Source organism: Ictalurus furcatus, chromosome 1 (genome assembly GCF_023375685.1).
Source record: "Ictalurus furcatus strain D&B chromosome 1, Billie_1.0, whole genome shotgun sequence".
Classification (NCBI taxonomy): Eukaryota; Metazoa; Chordata; class Actinopteri; order Siluriformes; family Ictaluridae; genus Ictalurus; species Ictalurus furcatus.
The window spans coordinates 6,105,474-6,125,178 of record NC_071255.1 but is presented as its reverse complement, the minus strand read 5'-3'; the positions used below and the strand labels follow the sequence as shown (position 1 = coordinate 6,125,178).

Here is a 19,705-nt window from a genome sequence, read left to right as displayed (position 1 = left end):
GTCAAGCTGTCATCGAGAATCACCCCAAGGTTCCTGGCCATTTTGGTTGGCTTGAGTGTGGTTGAGTTGAGCTGTACAGTGAGGTTGTGGTTGATTGAGGGACAGGCTGGGATGACGAGAAGCTCAGATTTTGCCAGGTTGAGCTTCAGGTGGTGTTCCCTCATCCAGACCGAGATGTCCGACAGGCAAGCAGAGATACGTGCAGAGACGGAGGGATCGTCAGGCTGGAAGGCCAAATAGAGCTGGGTGTCATCAGCATAGCAATGATATGAGAAACCATGAGATGCAATCACCTGCCATAGAGATGTAGTGTAGATAGAAAAGAGCAGTGGACCCAGAACTGACCCCTGTGGAATGCCAGTTGTGAGTTGCTGAGTTTCAGAAATACCTCCCTCCATGATACGTTGAAGGATCTGTCTGAGAGATAGGATTCCACCCAGCGCAGAACCATTCGGGTGATGCCCAGGCTGGAGAGAGTTAACAGGAATATCTGATGGTTTACAGTGTCGAAAGCAGCAGAGAGGTCGAGTAGGATGAGGACAGGTGATCTAGAGGTTGCTCTTGCTAGTCGTAAGGCTTCAGTGACGGAAAGCAGAGCAGTCTCAGTGGAGTCTCCTTGTCTCCTTGAAGCCAGACTTCTTGGTGTCCAGGAGGTTGTTCTGTGTGAGAAAATTGCAGAGTTGATTAAAAACGGCTCTTTCAAGAGTTTTGGAAAGAAAAGGGAGGAGGGAAACAAGTCTGTAGTTGTCAACCACAGCAGGGTTAAGTGATGGTTTTTTAAGCAGTGGGGTAACCCAAGCTTAAATGAGATAGGGTATGTCCCAGTAGAGAGTGATGTGTTAAAGATGTGTGTGAGTGCAGGTAATAGTGTGGGAGAGATGGACTGAAGAAGGTCAGAAGGGATAGGGTCAAGAGGACAGGTTGTGGGACGGCTAGAGAGGAGGAGTTTAGAGACATCAGTCTCTGAGAGGGGAGAGAAGGAAGTCAGTTTGGAGTTACATGGAGGAGGAGCCGGTCTATGCATGTCTGGGGTTGAGAACTGGTCCCTGATTGATGTAACCTTGTTAGAAAAGAAAGTGGCAAAGTCATCTGCAGTGAGAGAGGTAGGGGAAGCAGGAGGAGCTTCTGAGAGCCAAGGGCTAGAGGGTGATGTGCAAGCAGGTCTGGAGGTTAGGGGGCGGATGCTGTCAAGAGAAGATGTTAGGGTGGAACATAGCAAGTCAGTTGCGGTGTTTAAGTCAAGTGAGGAGAGGTGGCTATCAGAGGGAAGTAAGGTTGTGACAACGGAGGAGAAATGTGAGGGGGAAAGGGAGAGAAGCAAACCTGTACCACCCCCTCATCTGTTGGGACATGAGGTATGGAAGAAGTTGAAGTTGGAGGCTAGGGCAGCGGGTGTTCTCAGCATGGATCCAGGTCTCAGTCAGAGCCAGCACACTGAGGTTGGAGTGGGTTGCAAAGGCAGGAATGAAATCAACAGATTGGCAGTTCCAAAGTCTGATAGAGAATGAGAAGGAATCTGCAGAGGCCACGTTCAGAGAGCGTAGGTTGTCCAAGTTGCGTACTTTTCTGGGAGTATGCGTCTGCGTCTGTGGCAAATAACAGGGATAAACTGATGACACATGTTAGTGTTAGTACCTGTGTAAACAGGTAAACAGCAAGAGAAATAAAGGGGAAAAATTTTCTGACACCTGCTTATCCCCGAGAGCCAATATTTACATCTTTGCAAAAAGCCATTCACAAACTTTTTGCGAACTGGCTAACTGAGATTAATACATAATATCTATAAGCACCAGCACTCACTACAGCAACTGATATATAATATTTTTGATCAAACCTGTTCTATCAAAATGTAAGGTATTTGGTAATTTGGCCAATGCAACAAATACTTCTTTAAAGCTAAATCCTTAAAGTTCTAATTTTAAACAATATACTCTTTTTAAATAACTAATGATTTGAATTAATTAAAATTCACAGCAACAGCATTCACATACTTATGGTAAGACCCAGATTGTTTAGGGGGAAGGGTTGGGTATAAGGCAACTATTGTTAATGTTATTAGCATAAAAAAATGTTAATGTTCCTACAAATTGATGAAGTGTTGACTATGAATAGTCTTTTTTGTGGTCAATATGATAATACAATGACCCAATAATGGGGCACTTAGCTATTTGAATAAGAGGTCAAGAATACTTATATGCATACATATATATATATATATATATATATATATATATATATATATATATATATATATATATATGAGGTGCAAAATAAATATCAATCACCAGATTATCATTTGCATATTTTTGCAAATTGCACGTTTGCAGCCTCCACCTGCGTCCCTAACAGGAAATGGGGTAAACAACAGAAGAAGTAGTTCAACACAGTGAGTAAGGGTGCCCTCTAGTGGCCTAGAGTTTAACTGCCCCTGGTGGCTATGACATACTTCGTACGGACACTTAGGTTAGAAACAACATTCATGGTTAGCACATTTGCCTCACACTTCCAGGGTTGGGGGTTCCCGCCTCCATCCTGTGTGCATGGAGTTTGCATGTTCTCCCCGTGCTTCAGGGATTTCCTCAGGGTACTCTGGTTTCCTCCCCCAGTCTACAGACATGTACTGTAGGTTGATTGGCATATCTAAATTGTCCATAGTGTGTGAGTGTGTGTGATTGTGCCCTATGATGGATAGGCTCCAGGCTCCCCGCTCCAATTTAATATATGATTGCATATCACAATATCTGCATCAAGCCGGTAACTCACTGACATTATCAAACTGTTGCATTTATTGTGTTGCTTTTCCAGGTTTTTACTGCACCTTCTTTCAGTTGTTGTTTGTTTTGGGGGGTCACCTGTTCAGGAGGTTAAATGCATGCTCAACTGGGTTAAGGTGTGGTGATTGACTTGGCCACTCTAAAACCTTCTACGTTTCCCCCAGTCCACAAGCAGCCATGCAAGCCCAAGCCATGACACTATCTCCACCATGCTTGACTGATGAGCTTCTATGTTTTGGATCAAGAGCAGATTGATTCTTGATTCTTTCTCCACAATTTGGCCTTTCCATCACTTTGTTAGAGGTTAATCTTGGTTCCAGAACTTTTGTGGCTCATCTCTGTATGTGAAATCCAATCTAGCATTCTCATTCTCACTGCTCATGAGTGGTTTGCATCTTGTATACCAGACCTCTATATATCTGCACTTGAAGTCTTCTTTGAATGGTGGATTGTGATACCTTCACCACTGGCCTGTGGAGGTTGTTGGTGATGTCACTGACTGTTGTTTTTGGGGGTTTTTTCTTCACAGCTCTTGCAATATTTCTGTCATCCACTGATCTTGTTTTCCTTGGCAGACATGTTCCATGTCTGGTTGTTAGTACACCAGTGATACATTTCTTTTTCAGGATCTTCCAAAATGTTTTATTGGCTACGCAACATGCTTGCACAATGGCTCTAATAGATTTTCCCTCATTTCTCATTTATTTTTTTTCTTCAAAATGGCTTGCTTTTCTCCCATTGACAGCTCTCTGTTCATGTTGATTTACCCTTTTTAACAATAAATGCAGTCTGCCCAGCCAAAACCTAGGGGTCGACATTCAGAGTAGACATTCAGAGCTATGAATTCTTTAAACAGTCAATTTAACAGGGCACAACTGGGCAGCAAGACACAACTATCAGTCACATATTCCAATATTTTTGATCGGTTGAAAAAATGGGTGGGTTTAAACAAAAAGGTGGATTAGACTTGTTTGCTCAGCACGTCCCACAGATATTTTCACATATTTTAACAGATATTAACACATTAAACCTTGAGGTGGTCTTGGTGCTAGATTCCACAGCACAGCTTCAGAGGTCTTTTGGATGTCCATACCTCACAGGTCACATATGTTTTGGCGGCACAAGAGGAACCCACACAATATTAGGGAGGCGGTTTTAATATTATGGCTGATCTGTGCATTTTGTAAATATATTGCTGCTTGAATAGTCCTAGTTTTGATTATCCCAATAATCACTAAAAAATCATTTAATTTAAAATATGGCTTCCACTCAGTATTTGGCAGCTTATAAAATAATACTTATTTACAGCACATCCTGTTATTTTACATTTTATTTATTACCATTATTTTGCATTTTCTTTAATTGTTTGTTTCTTTAAAAGTATACACCTGTGTGTGATTAACAATGTTCTTTTTGTGTGCTGGAATCTTGAGATGTAGTGGTACAAAGCAGTGCAAACTGATTTGATAGCATTTTGCTGAGCTTCTGTATGTGCGATACACATACACACAGATGGCTCAGGGACGATTTAGTTTCTTTAAAAAAAAAAAAAATATATATATATATATATATATATATATATATATAGACTTCCATACTGTTGCTTCCAACAGCACAGCCCAAAGAAAATTAATCAGACTCGGACTCTCTCTCTCACTCCTGCCTCCTTCATTCTCCTCACGGCCAGGGTGTCACAGTGTCTTTTTTCCTTTGCATTAATCTTCACAATGGTAATATCTTTTTCATTTTTTTTTATTTCTTTACAGGTAGATGAGGATGAGCCCCTGTTCCTGAGTCTGATTAATGATTTGTTCCCGGGGATCAGTCTGGATAAAGCTGGTTACCCTGAGCTGGAGACAGCTATTAGCAACCAGGCTGAGCAGGCAGGCCTCATTGCCCACCAACCATGGATGCTCAAACTGATACAGCTCTATGAGACTCAACGAGTAAGACACGGTCAGTCATAACTTTTACTGTGTTTACTATTTTACAGAATCTTACAGGTGTGTCGGAATGTATAGTCAAGATTTAAGGTTGTTCACTGCCCTTAGTTGAACCTATTGGTGTTTTCCTGTAACAGGTGCTGCAACAGTGTCATGGTTTGGGGAACCTTAACAACAAATGTGCGTGCACTGCCACTGACCTCTTTCTAATCAACAACAACTAAAACATGAGAATAAATAGTGTAGTGTATTTCAAATAGGAATTGAAAATATGCTCAATAGAAAAATATGATATGAAATATGATCAAAGAGATGTTTTTAATTTAAAACAATGGAGGTTTAAAGACAGTGATTTAACAAACTCATGAATGCTTTTTCATACAGAACAGTGGAAATATGATGCACAATGGGCTGCATGTCAGGTATTTCCCCCTAGCTCAGAGTGCAAAAAAGTCTTTAAATTTTTAAAAATTTAAAATTGTGATCCTTGGAGATTTTTTGGCCACTTGAAACATCCTCTTCACAGTGCGTTGAGACAGTGTAGACACACATCCAATTCCAAGTTGATTCATAACATTTCCAGTTGACTGGAACTTCTTCATTATTGCCCTGATAGTGGAAATGGGCATTTTCAATACTTGTGCTATTTTCTTGTAGCCACTTCCCATTTTGTGAAGCTCAACATGTTTTTGCCACACATCACAGCTATATGCATTGGTCTTACCCATTGTTATGAATGACTAAGGGAATTTGAGCTGTGTTACCTCTTATTTATACCCCTGTGAAACAGGAAGTCATGGCTGAACAAAATCCTGTTCCTAATCACCCAGGTGTACTATACTTGAAATATATTTTTCTCATATGAATTCATAGGGGTGCCAATAATTTTTGCACACCTATATTTAACAAAGATATTTTTTGATAAACTTGTGTTGTGTATCAATTGTTTGATATTCATGAGACCAGCATATTTTTGTGAATTATTATTATTAGTATTTTTTTAAAATTTTTTAATCTTTTGTAAAAAAAAAAAAAAAAAAAAAAAAGAATTTCCACAGCCTTCTTTGCTCATATTTACCAATGGTGCCAATATTTATGGAGGGCACTGTATTTATCAAATACCCTGAATAAAATCTAACTTTAATGCTGCAAAAAAATGCCTTTCTTGAAACAAGATTTTTTTTGCTGCCAATGAGGTAAGCAAAACTGACGGTAAGAATTCTTGAGAATAGCATAAATATCTATTTATAGTCAATAGTCACTAAAAATGCTATTGGAGCTTAAAACTAGACCAAAATGCCCAAATTTAAGCAAGCTTTGCTTATTACAAGCAATAAAAATTCAGTTATTCAAGAGAGACTTCTTAAAATGAGTATTTTGGTCTCTTGATTGGGCTGACTTTTAGAATTTATACCTTAATCTAAGATCAAGTCAAGTCAAGTAAGTTTTTATTGCCATTCCTCTTTATAGCTTGGAATAAGCTATAAAGAGGCACTGGAATTATAGCACTGGAACAAGATGACATTCTTCAGGACCATGGTACAACACGGAACTGTACGCAAGACTACATAAAGTGCAAATACAGTGAAAAAACAGTCTGAGACAATTAATAATTACCAAAAAAAAGGGGAAGTGGTAGCTCAGCATTTAAGACTTCTGATCAGAAGGATGTGAGTTCAAATCCCAGCACTGCCAAGATGTCGCTTAATAAAAAAAAAAATAAGTGACTGTCTTAAATTAAGGCACCAGAAGCATTGTTATTTTTAGCATTTTTTTTGAAACAGGGAAAAAAATACAGTGTCAGGGATTGTAGAAGGTGGTGGATGCAAGCACAGATTTATTTTAATAAAGTGCAATACAAACAACCAAAACTGTGAACACAACCCATACACGTAACAATGGACACAAGGCAAAAATATGCAGCCTGAGACATGACAACAACAAAAGCTTGACAGTTAGGTGCTGAAAAACTAGGGCTGTGTCCAAATATCCTTATTACCCTACTACAGAGTAGGCAAAAAGCAGTACGCCAAAGGAAGAGTATGTCCAAATTCTCAGTATTCAGAAAACTGTAGACGAGAAATAGCTGGATGACCTACTGTTTCTGCCTTGATTCTGCAGTATCGAACCACTGGACAGTGTGGCTACTGTGCCATCCCATAATGCAACAGGACTAGCATGGAAGAACTGTCAGAATCCGCATAGTATGTCTAGATTTTATTCATGCTTACCACATATACTGATCAGTACATACTGTAACAACAGTCGAGCAGTAGGTACTGAATTTAATGCAGTAGGTATTGTCACAGTATGCAATTTCAGATGCAGCCTAGAACTTCTATAGGGGTGCGTATTAGGGGTAACACAGAACAGGTGTGAGTGATCAGTGGGACGTGGCATGGTCATGTGACATGCTGGGGCTGATGGGTAATGTAGTTTAGTATGGATTTCAGCATATCCATGACACATAGCTGCTTCATTGAAAAATGAGAGTTGTGCAAGTGGTCTTACATTTACATTTATTCATTTAGCAGATGCATTTATCCAACACAACTTACAAATGAGGAAATACAAGCAAAACGATATATTAAGAAGAGAACAATACAAATAGTGCTACCATACAAGATTTTAGAGAAGCAAAGTGTGCAGGACAGAGGTGTAAGAGTCGGTGTAAGTGCAGAATGTTTTTTTTTTAGTATATAATGGGGAGAGGCAAATGTTAAATGTTCAACGAAGAGGTGGGTCTTTAGCTGTTTTTTGAAGATAGTGACAGATTCTGCTGTACAGATTGAGGTTGGAAGTTCATTCCACCATTGATGGACAGTCAGTTTGAAGGTGCTGGAAAGGGACCTCGTGCCTTACTGAGTAGGCAATATTATTTTTCTTTTTAGAAAAAAATAAAATAAGAGTCATTTCCCAGGAACAAGGCTTTTTTTACTTCCTTGAAATTCCTTTTTTGTGGTATACCTGCTTCATTGAAAAAGTGAAGTTGTGCAAGTGGTGTTACTTTTAAAATAAGGAAAACAATCTTGTTACTCTGCTGGGATATTATGTAAATCATCATTATAACTTGTTACTAGTTATGTCTAGCGCAACGTTAGCTGGAATATCTTAAGAAACAGTTAGATATATTTTCTTAAAATTACTGATTACTGTTCTAATGCAAAACATGCTTGACAAGATTATTTTTCTTTTTACACAAAAAATAAGACTAATTTCCCAGAAATAAGGCTTTTTTACTTTCTTGAAATTGCTTTTTTGCAGTATACCTTACCCTAACTGTAACGATCCTGGACGTAATGGAGATTAGGACGGATGCAAATGCAGATAAAGACGTTTTATTAATAAGGCAGGCAGACAAATCCAAATTGTAATACAGAGACGTGGTCAAGACAGGCAAAGGGTCAGGCGATTGGCAAACGGGCATAAACTGGACTAGGCTGGAATCAAAAATGAGGTCATGAGAAACAAGGTCAAAACACGAAACATGAAACGAGAACCGGGAAACGAGAAACGAGAAACAGCTTGGTAATGAGAACTCAATACTGTGCACAGGGAACGAGGGGTTTATATCACAAACATAATCATGGGTAAATACGGACAGCTGAAACCAATGTAGACACACCTTCGGACCACAACCAATGACTAAACGGGGGATGGAGATAGAACATAATCAAAACAAACGAATGTCTCCATAGTAAACAAAGTCACAGTAATCAACAATCGAAAAGTGTGCGTTCGCTGAGCACTCGCGCACCTGGCTCATGCACGCACGCATACTCTGGCTTTCCGAGCACGCTGCAAGCTACAGCGCTGTCTCAAGGGGAAATCGTGACAGTAACTGTGGATTGAACCCAGGTTGTTGGCATGCTGGAACAGCCATATTGCCACTGCACTATTCTAATGTTTGTTTTAATCATGTTAATGTAATACTATAGTTATCAGTGCCAACATCTTCATGAGATTTCATAATGTAATTGGTTTATCTCTAAAAAAAAAAAAAAAAAACCCTATAGGAATCCTACAGGATTTAAATTTTTCTGCAGAATGTTTGCTGGTAGGACAGATAGCCAAACTGTGCAGGATATTCCTATAGGTTTTAGGATGGAGCCATCAGTACTATAGAAAAATGCAAGGTTGTCCAGCACACTTGCTGCACAAGGGAAAAATCCTGCAGGATTTTATAATTCCTGAAGCGCTGCTGCACACCGCCTGCAGAAATAAAATAAAGTTCCCAAGTACTTAATCTATCCTGTAGGACAACTTTTATTTCCTGTCAACGAAAGAAAAAATGACAGGTTAGGTAGTTGACGAAATGTATTAAAAAATGGCAGATCTGGGGAAAAAGTGGGAAAAACACTCTGCTTAAACACTCTTTTAGTAGATATGTATTCATACTCATTTTAGGATAATAAGACATGTTTTAGTCATGAACGACTCTGTTTTCATGAATCGGTTGAGTAAATGATTAAATGCACAAAAAGTCATTCACAACGCAAAAAAGATGCTTGCTTTCTGCACGTACTGGTGTAACCATGTTATTTATAGGAAGGGCCAGTAAATTAACCTTTTTTGTGAAAATATTCGATTCACTGAGATGACACCACTCTTTGGCACCGTAGTCACATAGGTATTCGAATACATGAATTCAACTGCCACCAACTGTCGTGTGTCTATAGAGGTATAGTCCTACTTTTATTGCATCATTTCCCGTGGTGATAAGAAGCTCTGCTCACTGGCGGGCTGGGCTGGTGAGCCGTGACAACATGAACCTCAGCCACTGCTTTTAGTCAGGTTTGGCTAGCAAAATATAACTGTCAGAACACACCTTGATGGACTGTTTATCATCGCTGGAGAGTTCAATAATGCCAGTCTCAAATCAGTGCTAGATCTTGTTTACACAACCAACCCTGGCGTGTACCGGGCGGAGCCCCACCCCCACCCTGTCCCCACCCCACTCAGACCACATCACTGTTATACTAATCCCAGAATGCAGACCACTCGTGGGACTCTCCAAACTGGTTTTATAATGATGATATGCTTAAGGAATTATTACAATGGTTATAGGCCTATACAGTAAACAGTAAAAATATTGTCAAACACATTAATACAAAAATATATTTATTTAGTATTGTAGCCTACCTTAAAACTTTTCCAGTCTGTTCTTGTCTGCTTTCCAGTGGTTGTAGATCTTTTCCAGATTTATAGGGCCCTCTACTTGTGTAGACTGGATTCTCATTAGCTGATATAGTGGGTGGTCTCAAGTCGGTTTCGTGATTTTACCTTGATATGATTAATACTGAAACCATGTTCACAGTCTGCATTTGACAATTGGAATGTACCTCAAATGTCAATTAGCTGTAAAAGCTCAGTGAACTCCTCACTTTTTTATCTCAGCAAATGCCCGTAGAGCTCCCATCTTCCGTTTTTCTTTAATAGTGAACTTGAAATACTTGTACTGCTGACAGATACGCTCTGTGGTATTTCTTCTTTTTGTTTTGTCATTTCTGCTCACTGGATGCTCGCCTACTCGGTAACCAGTAAGTTTTTGTGCGCAGCCCTCATCCTCACCACGTTCTACAGAGGAACCATTGAAACATTCCTGAACAGCTGCATCACTGCCTGGTTCGGAAATTGCACTGTATCAGATCACAAGACCGTGCAGAGTATAGTGAGGACAGCTGAGAAGTTTGAGAAGTAAATTAAGTTTCATAAAATATCCCCTTTTTAAGTTTTAATAAGAAATTAAAATGACAAACTTAATATTAAAACCTCAATTTTAGCCAAGAGTAATAATAAGCACCAATAATCTGAATGTCATTTAATCAGAGAAGGAACTCTGAACTACAGTTCCCAGCAGCCACTGCATCACAGCCTGAATCACGTTCCTGTTAACAAGCACTTGTGTATATAGCCACTGTTTGCACTGCATTCTTTGTCTTACGTCTGTCTTTCTTTGCCTTTGTCCCTGTTGCTGTGTTTTGTTCTTTGGTTTATGTTTAGTCTTTGCCATAGTTTTTTGCCTCATAGTGTCTTTTTGTATTTTGTTTGGTTCTTGCATCCGTCTCCACCTTAGAATTGTGACACTGAAGGCTTAGTTCTGAATAGTTTGGCTTCTTGCAATATCAAAGTAATAACTACAACAAAGTACTAATGTATTTAAAATAGCCTAATAAATTACTTAATACTGTAAAACTTTGAGACTATTAACAGTAAATATAATCTTCCTGCCTAGATATAAAGTCTTGGGGCATTTACAAATGTGTAGATCTTTTTTTTTTTTCTTTTCAAAAACAGGGACTTAATGTAACTTTGTTACAATAGCTACTGTATGTTTCTGTCCAAGTTGCAAATTAAATTTATTCAAAAACTTGGACTATTGGATAAAACATTTGAGAATAAAGCACTATTTCCATCCCATGTGTTCAAGACAACAAATGATAAATGGTCTGCACTTATATAGTGTTTTTTTTTAACCTTAGCAATTCCAAAGCACTTTACACTGTGTCTTCTTCACCCATTCACACACCAATGGTAGCAGAGCTGCCATGCAAGGCGCCAACTTGCCATTGGGAGCAACTTGGGGTTCAGTGTCTTACCCAAGGACACTTGGGCATGTGGAGTCATGTGGGCCGGGAATCGAACTGCCAACCCTACGATTAGTGGACAACCCGCTCTACCACCTGAGCCACAGCCGCTCAAAATTGACACTTCCAATTGTTGCAACCAAGGAAACCACTGTCTCTTCATTCCAATATAATAAATTACTTGCACTATCACAAACCTCATGTTACCCTGCGATCAGAGACATATTCCTGTTATTTGGGAACGGAATTGTGTGAGACAGTTCTGGGAGGTAATTATACCAAATCATTTTGATGATAGACTTGATAGGCTCAGGCATTTCTGAATAACAAAAACAACATTTGAGATGCTGTGTAACAAGATTGGTCTGCTAGTTAGTCGGTTATGCCGACCCACTGTGCCCCAGTTCCAAAAGAAAAACACATTTCTGAGCCAAATTATCCAATCACATGATTTACTGAAGCAAAGTCACATTACTTTTTTGATGCACATTATGAATGAATATGATGAATTTATTTGGTAAATGTGCTTACATTGCAGTTTATCTGCATTCCTTCTTATAGGAATAAAAAAATTATCCACCTCAGTTGAGCGCAAGTTTTTTATGCGCATTTTTTGCATCTCCTGCTTCATCAACCTGCATGTTACACAGGTTTCCATTCCATCCAAACAGGAACAGCTCATACAAGTCAAGACAAAGATAGAAGAAGACAAAGATAGACTGATTAAATATGTGGAATCAGGCTCCTGCTTGGTTAGAATGAAAACCTGCAGCCATACTGGCCCTTTGTGGCTAAGATTGGGCGCCACTGATTGAGTGCCTTTAAGTCATCAATGATATTAAAGCTTTTAGGAATACATTTATAGAATGCAGTATGACTTTTCACTGACACATTTGAGCATATTTTTGAAAGTTTGATTCTCTTTGACAGGTATAATGACACTAGGTCCCAGTGGAACAGGGAAAACAACCTGCATTCATACTCTGTTGAAGGCTATGACAAACTGTGGCACTCCACACAAAGAAATGAGAATGAACCCTAAGGCCATTACGGCTTCCCAAATGTTTGGTACTCTTGATGTGGCCACAAATGACTGGACAGATGGAGTGTTCTCCACACTGTGGAGGAAGACTCTGAAAGCGAAGAAGGTAAGAATATTAACTGTCTATTGTAAATCTGCCGGTATTTCTTTTTTGATAATCTTGATTGGTCATAACAGAAACTGAAATATAAAGCTCTCAGAAATTCCCAGAAATATGTTTGCAACCCAATATATGTCTATGACATCTGTAGGTTATAATCATCAACCATTTGTAAACAATGCTACTGAGTGATAAAACAAAATAAAATATCTGGACAAAATAAAATATCTGGAAAGGAGTCAACTGTACAGCACATGACTGGGGCAAAATCACATTTGGGCCAGGTGCCTTATGTTGGTTTAGTTTCCTGAAGGTTATTACTTTGCACTACATTCTCTGATAGTTGCAGCCTGAATTCACTGGCTAGGAAATTTCACCATCAGGTTCTGGTTTACCCCTTCTAACCACCAGTGGTGGTGTATAATGCCTGGATATTCTCTCATGCTCATGTACACACACTCATATTAAGATCTTCAACAAAGTCACAACCAGTAGATGGTCAGTAGATAAATCAGTAGATGCTGAATCGAATGCAGTAGACACTGTCACAGTATGCGATTTCAGATGCAGCCAGAGATCACATAAATATGAGAGACAACAGGGCTCAGGTGTGCCACATTAATCATTACCCCCCCAGTTCATCCCTAAGCACCTCCCTCCCAGTGTAGACCTACACTCCTACAGATTCATGTCACGTATCGTGACGTAACGGAGATATGACGGATGCAAATGCAGTTTGAACAGGTTTTATTTAGGAGAGACACAGGCAGGAAAATCCAAAACATGATCCAAAACGTAATCCACAAACATGCAAGAGGTCAGGCGATCGGCAAACAGGCATACACGGGGCTAGGCAGGAATCAAGGTCGTGGTCATGGAAAACAGGATCAAGACACAAAACATAAAACATAAACAATGACTATGAACTGGGAAGAGAGAAACCAGCGTGAACTAAACAAACGAATCTAAACATGAAATATGACATGAACTATGACTGTGGTTATCTATTGTAAGGATTCTAAACTAATCTACAATACTATATGTTATCTAATCTATCCAAACTACTCTAATATTCCGCGCTGTGTTTAAATGTCACGAATGTCAACAACGAAAAGCAGGTGCTTGCGCACCTTGCACAGCAGCATGCATTCACATGCTCTTCAGCACGCTGCTTAAAGGGGAAGTCGTGACAGAACAACCCCCCCCCTCCCAAAGGGCACTCCTCCCGGAGTGCCATGAAACATCCATCACCATTGGCGGCCCCGGCTCCCTGGGTAGAATGTCCCAAGCAGAGCCAGGAGACCGCATGGCGTTCTTGGCGAAACAAAAAAGCAGAGCGATGTATACGGCAGAGCAGGAAAGCAGAGCGACATCCTCAGTGGAGCAGGGAAGCAGAGCGACGTCCTCGGCGTAGAAGGGAAGCAGAGCGATGTACGCAGCAGGACAGGAAGGCAGAGCGACATCCTCGGCTGAACAGGAAGGCAGAGCGACGTCCTCGGCTGAACAGGAAGGCAGAGCGACATCCTCAGCTGAACAGGAGGGCAGAGCGACGTCCTCGGCTGAACAGGAAGGCAGAGCGACATCCTCGGCTGAACAGGAGGGCAGAGCGACGTCCTCGGCTGAGCAGGAGAGCAGAGCGACGTCCTCGGCTGAGCAGGAGAGCAGGGCGATGTACTCAGCGTAGCCTGCAAGCTGAACTTGGCTGGTCATGTCAGCAGACTGGGACGTGAGCAGAGCTTGGTTGTCCGTGTCAACAGACACATGGTTGTGCATGTCAGCAGACGTGGACGTGAGCAGAGCTTGGTTGTCCCCGTCAGCTGACTTGGGCGTGAACATAACTTGGTTGGTTAGGTAATCAGACGTAGACATGAGCAAAGCTTGGTTGTTTGTTTCAGCAAACTCAGGCGTGAGCAGAACTTGGTCGAACGGTTTTTCTGACTCTGGCGTGAGCATAACTTGGTGGGTCAGGTCATCAGACGGGAACATGAGCAGAGCTTGGTTGTTTGTTTCAACAGACACTTGGTTGTGCATGTCAGCAGACGTGGACGTAAGCAGAGCTTGGTTGTCCGTGTCAACAGACTCGGGCGTGAGCAGAACTTGGCTGTCCTTGTCGGCAGACTCGGGCATGAGCAGAACTTGGCCGTCCTTGTCGGCAGACTCGGGCATGAGCAGAACTTGGCTGTCAGTTTCGGCGGACTCGGACGTGAGCAGACCTTGGCTGTCAGTGTCGGCGGACTCGGGCGTGAGCAGAACTTGGCTGTCAGTGTCGGCGGACTCGGGCGTGAGCAGAACTTGGCTGTCAGTGTCGGGAGACTCGGGCGTGAGCAGAACTTGGCTGTCAGTGTCGGCGGACTCGGACATGAGCAGACCTTGGTCGGCCGTGTCGGCTGACTCGGGCGTGAGCAGGGCTTGGTCGGTCATGTCGGCTGACTTGGGCGTGAGCAGAACTTGGTCGGCCGTGTCAGTAGACTTGGGCTTGAGCAGAACTTGGTCGGCCATGTCAGTAGACTTGGGCTTGAGCAGGGCTTGGTTGTCCGGGTTAACAGACACTTGGGACAGTAACTGGGCTTTGCAGTGGATCTGTGGAGCTGAGACCCCCTCCTGAACCTCAGGCTGGAGCTCTGGGGCTGGGGCCTCCCTGTTGACCTCTGGCTGGAGCTCAGCAGGTGAGCCCACCTCGTGGGTCTCAGGTTCGAGCTCTGAGGTCGCCAGGTTAACCTCCGGCTGGGGCTCTGATGCTGGGGCCTCCCTGTTGACCTCTAGCTGGAGCTCGGCAGGTGAGCCCACTGCGTGGGTCTCAGGTTCGAGCTCTGAGGTCGCCAGGTTAACCTCAGGCTGGAGCTCCGGAGCCGAGACCTCCCCGTAGGTCTCGTGCTGGAGCTCTGAGGCTGCCATGTGGACCTCTGGCTGGAGCTCGGCAGGTGAGACTTCCTCGTGGGTCTCAGGTTCGAGGTCTGAGGTCGCCAGGTTCACCTCTGGCTGGGGCTCGGGTGCTGAGACCTCCTGACGGGAGCTCCGAGGTCACCCTGTTGACCCCGGGCTGGATCTCTGCACGGGCTCTCCGGTGGAGTTTCTTATGCTCTTGCCAGCTGCTCTTGAAACATTCATGAGAGCAGTAGAATGCTTCCTGGAGACCCAGTTTTTTGCAGGTAGGGCATTGTAGCTTGGTCTCCCTCCTGCAGCCCTCAGACATGCATGTCGGTGCCACCTCCACCACGTTGGCTGGAACCTGAAGCGGATCGGTGGAGGCTGACCTGTCAATCCCCTCATAATAGAGATTAAATGGCAGGTCAGGCTGGGGCTGTCCATTGACTCTCCACCCCAGTAAATCCAGACCATGAAGCTGCCCTGGCTGCGTGAACTCCTCCATAAAAAGTTCTGCAAATTGAGTGACATCCTGGAGGGCAGAGGACCCAGTGATCACCAGCTGCTCCGCCCAGTCACGGGCCGGACCGCAAAACCTGGACACCAAGAACCTGATCCACTGTCTCTTGTAGGATTGGGATACGCCAGGCTGCAGAAATATTCCTGGCAGCTGAAGAGGAACTCCAGCGGGTAGCTCCCCAATCCCGCTGTCTCTGGCATGACATGAACTATTGTAAGGACTCCAAACTAATCTACAATACTATATCTTATCTAATCTATCCAAACTACTCTAATATTCCGCGCTATGTGCTGGGAGGCGCGCGGTATATATACAAACATAATCAGCGTCGTAATAGCTGACGGCTGAGGGCGATTCAGACATACGTGAAACAATAGCCAATGACAGAACAGGGAGGAGACATAACAAAACATAACAAATGCACGTGTCTAAATGTCACGAATGTCAACAACGAAAAGCAGGTGCTCGTGCACCTTGCACGGCAGCGTGCATTCACATGCTCTTCAGCACGCTGCTTAAAGGGGAAGTCGTGACAATTCAGCAACTGCCCCATTGTTTCCATTATAAATGTGAAATGGGTTCCCACTTAGTACAGTGAAATGTGCTGAAATTGTTTGCAGTAATTGCACATGTGTTGCAGATGAAATGAATAAAAGTCACTTTATATAAAATAATAGAATATTATTTATAATTTCTAACACTTGAATGTATGTTTTCAGGGGGAATGTGTATGGATTGTTCTAGATGGACCAGTAGATGCTGTCTGGATTGAAAACCTCAATTCAGTTTTAGATGACAATAAAACTCTTACACTGGCTAATGGAGACCGCATCCCAATGTCTCCTAACTGTAAAGTGGTTTTTGAGCCTCACAACATAGATAACGCTTCTCCAGCCACTGTTTCTCGTAATGGCATGGTCTTCATGAGTTCATCTGTGCTGGACTGGAAGCCCATTCTACTTGCTTGGCTAAAGAAAATTCCAACATCACAGGCAGAAGTGCTTCTAAACTGCTTTAACTGCATCTATCAGGTCAGTGTCAAAGTAATAACTACTATGGCCCTTATTCATCAAAGTAGAACAGAACACATATTTGAGTGTATCAGGTAAGTGGTAGAGTGTATAAATTTGTCTGATTTATAGGGAGCACTTTAATAAAACTACATTAAGCATTACTAAACAGTTTAAAGTATTTTTGTAATAATAATAATTATACATACATACATAAATACATATATATATATATATAAAATTAAATCCTTAATAAAGGCTGCGAGAGCAGGGCATGAAATAGGGGGCCTTGGGAATGGCCTCTGGTGCACCGACCACTGTGTTGTCTATGGTATTGATCAGCAGCCATGAGAGAGAGTCTAAGAGGGGTGAAATGCCCCAACAGTCATGCTAACACTAAGCCACTGTTCCCCCCGTGTTCTTTAAATTTTCTATTTTTAAAGGTGAAATCAAATTTAGGAAAAGTCTTCAAATTTAGTCTCTCTTTTTTTGTATTCACAAGAATAAATACAACAACCATTAAAGTCTTTACTTTCAGAATTCCTTTAACTACAATTTCAGCAGCTGCTAACATAATAATAATAATAATAATAATAATAATAATAATAATAATAAAAGCCAAAATAAATAAAGAATTAAAGTATTTTGAGCCGGTTTTGAGTTTGTATGTGGGAGATATGATGTGAATTATTAATTTTTATTTATTTATTAATGAACAATACAGGACAGAGGAGTTTACACTTTCCAATTTCTCAGTAACATGACAAATTGTGTTGTCTTATTAACTTCAAGAGAAAGAGAAAAAAGAGTGGCAGGTGAGGGAATGACAAAAGTTCCTATAATGTAATCAGTAACAGGAACTTCCTTGTAGAAAAACCTACTGATAACCTACTTTAATATCTGTATACCATGTTGATATTTCTGTAAAGCTGCTTTGAGACAATGTCTATTGTAAAAAGCGCTATACAAATAAAATTGAATTGAATTGATTTTACAAAGCTCCTACACTTGAGACTATTTTTTGTAAATGTTAAATAAATGTCTCCTAACAGAAAACGTGTAAAATCAATGATTGTGCATGTTTTTAATAAGTTGCAGCACATCTGCCTGTTATGATACCTGTTGGAGACAAGCGCGGACAGGCAGGTTAGTGTGCATAGAATAGACGGACGAGGAAACACGGAAGACAGACAAAGGTCAGGCGATCAGGCGAACGATCCAAACAAGGCAGGGCAGGGAATCATAAACGAGAAACATGCAGTATATCCGATAACCAGGAAAATGCAGAATGTAGACAACGGCTTGGTCAAACGACAGAGTCACGATAACTGAGCGTTTACTTCGCAAAATGCTGGCATTAACGAGACCTTTTATAATTTATGGTGAAGCACAGGTGTTCGCACTCAGTACTCTGGCGAACTCGAGCACGGGCATGGCTGGGAAGTGTAGTTCTCTTCTGCCATGTTTGTAGGCGGCACTGCATTCTGAGAACTGCAGCCGCGAGTTCGCCACGATGTAACAGAGCCCCCCCCCAAAGGGCTAACTCCGGGAGCCAAATCTCTCCGAGGCCTCCCTCTCCTCCGGGGTCCCGGTATATCTGGGTGAGCAGCATGGAAGTCTCTGCGCAATTTTTTCGTCCAGAATGTCCTGGGATGGGATCCAGCACTGCTCCTCTGGGCCATACCCCTCCCAGTCCACCAGATACTCAAGTCTTCCTCTCCTACATCTGGAGTCCAGGATGTTGCTGATGCGGTAAGCTGGGCGGCCTTCAATTTCTAGCAATTCCGGTGGGGAGTCATCCGGCACTGCCGTGGCCAAGGGACCTGGTATCACTGGCTTGAGGAGAGAGACATGGAATGACGGGGCGATGCGGCTGTGCTTGGGCAGGTCCAGGCGGTACCTGACCCCGTTAATTTGCTTCAGGATCCGGAAGGGGCCGATATACTTGGGTTTGAGTTTTCTGCCCGGGAGTGGCGACTTTAGATCTCTCGTGGAAAGTCACACCCTGTCCCCGGGTTGATAGTTGGGGTGATCCCTCCGGCGCTGGTCCGCCTTTTGTTTGGCGGTGTGGGAGGCCTGCACCAACTGTTGATAGGTGTGTTCCCAGACCTGTTCACTCCGGCGGAACCACTCATCTACTGCTGGTGAGTCAGTGGGGGAGGGGAAACAATGGCGGCTGGTAGCCCAAGACACACTGAAAGGGGGTGAGCTGGGTGGCGGAATGTCGTAGAGAGTTTTGTGCATATTCCGCCCATGGGAGGAAGTAGCCCCAGTCCTCCGGACTGGTGGCACAAAAGATTCAGAGGAATCGAATGACTTCTTGATTGGCCTGTTCTGCCTGTCCCTTGGCCTGGGGGTGGTAACCGGAAGTGAGATTAATGGTGACCCCTATCTTCTCCATGAAACTGGCCCAGACGTGAGACGTGAATCGCGGACCCCTGTCACTCAGAATCTCCTCCAGGATGCCGAAGCATCTAAATACGTGTTGGAAAAGTAGTTCGGCTATGGCAAAGGCAGATGGGATGGCTGGGGGTGGAATTAGGCGTAGGGATTTGTAAAACCGATCGACGATCACCAATATCACGGTGTTACCTTGTGACTCCGCCAAGTCTGTTATGAAGTCTAGAGCCAGGTGGGACCACGGGCGTACAGGTGTGGGTAGAGGTACCAATTTCCCAGCTGGTAGAGCACGCGGCACTTTAGACTGAGCGCAGGTGGAGCATGAGGATACGACACGCTGTACCTCCCTAGGCATGTGGGGCCACCAATATCTCTCGGCCAGCAGTTGGTAAGTGAGACGAGCTCCCGGATGACCCGTCGCTAGTGTCATGTGGGCCCAAGTGATGAGTTCCAGACGGTACCGT

At 42.6% G+C, this 19,705-nt stretch overlaps 1 protein-coding gene across 1 annotated transcript in view; it reads left to right on the top strand.

Moving 5' to 3' along the window:
- Positions 1–19,705, top strand: part of dnah5l (dynein, axonemal, heavy chain 5 like) — a 311,233-nt gene that overhangs the window by 155,543 nt on the left and 135,985 nt on the right. The window contains exons 48-50 of the mRNA XM_053621829.1: positions 4,541–4,730; positions 12,235–12,452; positions 16,551–16,862. Of these exons, the coding sequence (XP_053477804.1) occupies positions 4,541–4,730; positions 12,235–12,452; positions 16,551–16,862 (720 nt within the window). The remainder of the gene's footprint in view (positions 1–4,540; positions 4,731–12,234; positions 12,453–16,550; positions 16,863–19,705) is intronic.